At 40.4% G+C, this 4993-nt stretch overlaps 1 protein-coding gene across 1 annotated transcript; it reads right to left on the bottom strand.

Moving 5' to 3' along the window:
* Positions 1-496: 496 nt before the first annotated feature.
* RPL9 (ribosomal protein L9) lies at positions 497-4480 on the bottom strand. The gene is made up of 7 exons (XM_079769214.1): positions 4434-4480; positions 4227-4342; positions 3599-3694; positions 2307-2439; positions 1190-1270; positions 899-1013; positions 497-655 (listed from the first exon to the last, which is right to left on the bottom strand). The coding sequence occupies exons 1-6, from the start codon at positions 4477-4479 to the stop codon at positions 907-909; spliced, it is 579 nt and encodes a 192-aa protein (XP_079625340.1). The 5' UTR covers position 4480; the 3' UTR covers positions 497-655; positions 899-906.
* Positions 4481-4993: the final 513 nt, after the last annotated feature.

Here is a 4993-nt window from a genome sequence, read left to right as displayed (position 1 = left end):
TAGATTATGGAATGTTACCAGTTTTTTAAATATCAAAGACTAGGATAGGAAAGTAAATAGATGATGTAGGGTATAGGGTAAAGGATAACATGGAGAGAACCTTGGAGGACAGCAACTATCCTATATAATAAAGAGCTAATCTGCTAATTAGACCAGACTGCAGAACAACCTTCTTAAAGGACCAGTGGGCACGATTTTCGTGCATCAGACCTCTAGTGTTTATAATAAACACAAATTAACTGCATCTCCCAATACTTACTAAGGGTGTACCACTTTGTTTCCCTTTGCAGAATAAGTTACTTGTATACAGACAAATAATTCAGACACACTTGCCTGATTCAAATTCATGCCTCTGCAAAATTAGATACCTTCAGGCCACCCCCCAGAATTCTGCATCCAATAATAAACAGCTACATAGTGTTGCCTGTCACTGGTATATTCTTGCCTTGATATTCTTTAAAAAAAAAAAAAAAAGAAAGTCACTCTTCCCATGAAGTCGTACTAGAAACTTGACTGTTTAATAGCCAAATAGTTGGAATGATCAGTTTAAGAAAAAAGTCCCAAATCAATACAAGGCTTTTATTGTACATCTTTATAGTGTCACAAACAAGTGAGGCAAATCATTCGGCATCTTGGTGTTTCTATAACTGGACAACTGTAAAAAGAAATAAAAATGTCTGTAAATCTCCATCAAAATCCTTGCCCAGAAAAGTTATACTCTAAATCTAAAACATAGATTCACATTTTAAAATGTAAATGCAATTTCATTTATTGTCTGCCAAATTTACTGTTTCAGATTGCAACTCTTCATTTCTGCCACTATAACTCATAAAGTCTTAGTAAATTAAGATACCCCCAAGTAAAGCAATAATAAAACATAGAGACTGTAAGAACCTACCTTAGATCTTATTCATCAGCCTGCTGAACTGTTCCTTTTTCAGAAACATAGATACCATCCAAAAATTTTCTGATATCCTTGTTTTTAACTGTTGTGGCTTGCTGAATCAAAGCAGCTATAAGAGATAAGGAAATTACTTTACCAGCCAAACCCATCTTAAAACCTGAGTATTTTGAGCAAAGCTTTAAATTTAATTTCCACAATTATAAAAAGCTCACCAAATGAACAGAATACCACATATTCAACTATAATATTTAGACAAAATTTTATAGGCATAACAAACATACAAACCTGAATTTGATACAAGTTCAATGTCATTTCCTTCAAGAATCAACTCATCTTTCTGGGCTTGAGATACTGAACAAGCAACGCCTAAAAGGGGAGAAGGTATTTTCATAGCGTCAACATACAATCAGATTAGCAGAGAAAATATTTAAATCAAGTAGCAATTTATTCCATTTAAAATTCCACAGACCAAATAAAACTTCTCTTGAGAGAAGTTTTAGTTTTACAGGAGCTAATTTATCTGGGCCAAAAATCTTGTTTGTGTTCCTGCTTGAATGATTCTCTCCCATAGTAGTTACAATTAAGGAGTAGGGAAGATGATATTCAGCTAGTACATTTTAGCAATATAAAGCTTGTATTCCCATCCCTCCAGACCCCAATGGAATAAAAAGCACCAAGAGCTTATAAATTTTAAAAGTTTCTACGCTCTGTCCGTGTGACTCAGTGGTTAGTGTGTGGACCCTGAACAATAATGATCTGGGGTTTCCCAGTCAAGGGCGCAAGTGAATGTACCTGGTTTGCTGCAGGTTCAATCCCTGGCCCAGTCTAGTTGGTTCAGGAAGCAACCAATTGGTTCGGGAAGCAACCAATCGATAGTTTCCTCTCTCTCTCTCCCTTCTCTCCCTTCCACTCGCTTCAAAAATCAATAGAAAAATTATCTTCGGGTGAGGATTAATACACAATTTTCTAATACCTCAGTGTTTATTATGTATCAGGCAAGAACTGCTCTAAGTGCACTTCAATTTTAGCTCATGAGATGTTCCCAATTTTACAAATGAGGAAAATGAGTTACAGAGATAATTGGCCCCAGGTTGATTGTGAGGCCTCAGAATTGAACCTAGGTATTCTATGCTATTAACCGCCATTCAAATGGTCTTTTTTAGGATTTCAGTTTGCAGAGCAAATTAAACACAACTACCATGCCCTGCAAACTACTCCAATGCAAAAGCCTTCAGGAATTACAATTGGTATAAAGCCTTTAATTAACACCAAGAGTTATTATAAGCATCATCAAAACAGACAATTCTGAAATAAATTGGGTTGTGTTCATAGTTAACCCAAACTACCACCCTTCACAAGTACAAAGGAAGTACTTCTGAACCACCAGAAGGTATGCACATACCTGACCTCATCCGAACTCTGCGGATGTATTTTTCGCCCAAGAAATTTCTAATTTCAACAAGAGAACCATTCTCCTGAATAACGACGTTGATGGGGAAGTGAGCGTACACAGACCTCATCTTGTAACGGAAGCCCTACATTAAGTAAACAATTAGCAATGATGAGAAATTTGAAAGACAAGTTTTAAAAATTTGTAGGATACTTATAATTTAAAAATGAAACAGTCCTCACATAGCACTTGTTGTCCAGGTTTTATAACTGTCACCTGAACCAAGCTTTACAAAAATTTTATACACAAACATTTGTTCCAATGCCTCCTCACTGGACTGTAAAGCTCCTTAAGGAAGCATTATGTATTTTTTCACTTACAGTTTACATACATATTATTTTGTATTAGTTTCAGGTGTACAGCATAGTGGTTAGACTATCATATACTTTACAAAGTGTCCCCCAATATTTCCAGTACCCACCTGGCACCATAGTTATCACATTATTGACTACATTAAGGAAGCATTATTTTACTACCTCTTGTGCCCACAGCAATCAATGCTAGCTTCTTTGAATAAGAAACCCAAAGTCCTTTACCTTGGACATTAGGCTAACCTTTACTGAGTCACTAAGGTAGGACAGGTGGCAAGAATTGAGGATATTAAGACAGGCACTCTGCCCTCAAGAAACTTATTAGGTTAGGAGCAAGGGGTAAACAAAGGGAGACATGGCAAGACAGGCTTGTAATGGAGTGCAGGACAAGTTGCCATTACCAGGTGTACTCTAGGAGTTCAGACTTTTAATTAAAAGAAAAGCATTTCAGCAAAGGCAGAAGCATCAATTTTATTTTAAAGGCTGCGGAGAGGGATTTGGAAGAATAGTTGATATCAAATAAGCTTTTAGGGAAATGAACAGGGAGCTCAGAAATTAGATCCATCTTTTCCTACCCCTATCCAGAGGCCTTGGCGGTGAAAGGCATACCCTAAAAAAAAAAATCAAAACCTACCCGATGTGCTACAATTTGCAATAAAAGCAAAACAAAACACACCCTCCAGGTGTGAATCTAATTTTCTGTGAAAAACACCATCAGCCCCACTAAGACCATCTGGTCTTTCCTTGCATTGATCACTTAACCCTAAACACTTAAAGGAGACCCTAAGTAAACACTTTTGCTAAGATCTTTTCCCACATTCCAGAGCTCAGAAATTTCAGTAAATCACAAGCACAATTTATTCCCTACAGTAGACACTTATGCTGCCTAAAGTACAGCCACCCCTTAAAAAGTTGTCTGATCGATTTGCTTACCAGTGTAACACCCTTGATCATGTTCTGTACATGACTGCAGATAGTGCGAACTGTGGCCAGTTCCTTTCTATTTCCCCACCATTTGTCAACCCGGAGCTGTAACAGAATAAAAACTTTAGCAGATTCTTTTCAGTCGTAAGTAACTTGAAAGAAAAGTCCATTTACCCAGATAATTACCCTACATTCTAACATTATGCCTAATTAAAGCACATGCTTTTCAATGGGAAAGATGTAACCACATATAAGGACCTCAATAATTAAGTTATCACTGTTCATCACAGGCACACAATTTTACAAAGGAACGACAACCCATTTCACTTCTAGAAAGCTAAAATGCTAAGTGCAGAAAAGTCTACTGCCCGATTCCGAAGATTCTTAACAAAACAATACCGAGGAACTTGCAACAGTGAAGACCTACCACTGACTAGCATGGAGCTTTATAGGCCACTCTTCAGAAAGTTGCTTCTCCAACTTCGCTGAAACTACCTACAATTTTTGATACCAAATTTTCAGCTAAAACATTAAACCTCAATTCTGTCCTTTTTAAAGCAGCCAAATATGATGTTATTAAAGCACAACTTTCCAAAACAAGCAATGAAGGTGTCAAACACACACACAAAAACCTTACCCTCTTCTTTTTCTTTCCGAGGAGACTGAGCTCTACATTGATGTGGTTGAAGTCCCTCCGCAGGGTGCCTCTGGGGCCCTTCACGATAACTGTGCGCCCCTTCAGAGTGATGTCCACTAGGAAAGAAGGCATTGGTGAGGCGGCGGAGCCGGGGACAGAGAACGCGTAGAAAAGGCGAAAGAAAAAGGCTAACATCAAGACCCCTACCATTTTCTGGGATGTCCACAGTCTGATTGCTGAGAATGGTCTTCATCCTGAAACACAAACACTCGGGGTAAGAAGACCTGAGCAGGGCCAATGTTCGCCCAAACTACCCTGCCCAGAGTTTCTCATCTATCGGAGACCGGCAGGCAGAAACCCCGGGGAGGTCACGGGTAGACCAACCGGGAGAGAGGCGCCCCGTGCGTGCTGGCCTGCGAGCAGCAAGCCGGTGTCACGAGGCCCAGCGGACTAACTCCGACCCGGCGCCACCCTGGGAGCCCTATCAGCGAGGCGCCATCCCGGCAGGGCAGAGGGGCGGGGGTAGGCCCAATAGCCGGGACAGAGCTCGAATCCCAGCGCCGCCAAATCCAGATAGGGCTCGCCGCGCGGGGGAACAGCCAGGATAAAGCCTCCGAGCGCCAGACCGGCGCCGCTGGTTTTCCCAGAGCCGATGGCTTCAGATTCCCAAGGCCCACCGAATACGGACATAAGCTCACCTCGCAGTAGATGCGGCAAAGAGGAAGCGTCTTTCGTCATCACGTTCTTGTAGCCGAAGGACCCTGCGT

The sequence above is a fragment of the Cnephaeus nilssonii genome (assembly GCF_951640355.1).
Source record: "Cnephaeus nilssonii genome assembly, chromosome: 1".
NCBI classification, from domain to species: Eukaryota; Metazoa; Chordata; class Mammalia; order Chiroptera; family Vespertilionidae; genus Cnephaeus; species Cnephaeus nilssonii.
Note: the sequence above shows the minus strand (reverse complement) of the source record. Positions and strands in the feature narration are given on the sequence as shown.

Coding starts and splice junctions, on each gene's coding strand:
- RPL9 (XM_079769214.1), bottom strand. CDS start 4,479: ATGAAGACCATTCTCAGCAATCAGACTGTGGACATCCCAGAAAATG. Junction 2,440..3,598: donor TGATCAAGGGTGTTACACTG/GTAAGCAAATCG, acceptor TACTTAATGTAG/GGCTTCCGTTACAAGATGAG. Junction 1,014..1,189: donor TGAACTTGTATCAAATTCAG/GTTTGTATGTTT, acceptor TATCTCTTATAG/CTGCTTTGATTCAGCAAGCC.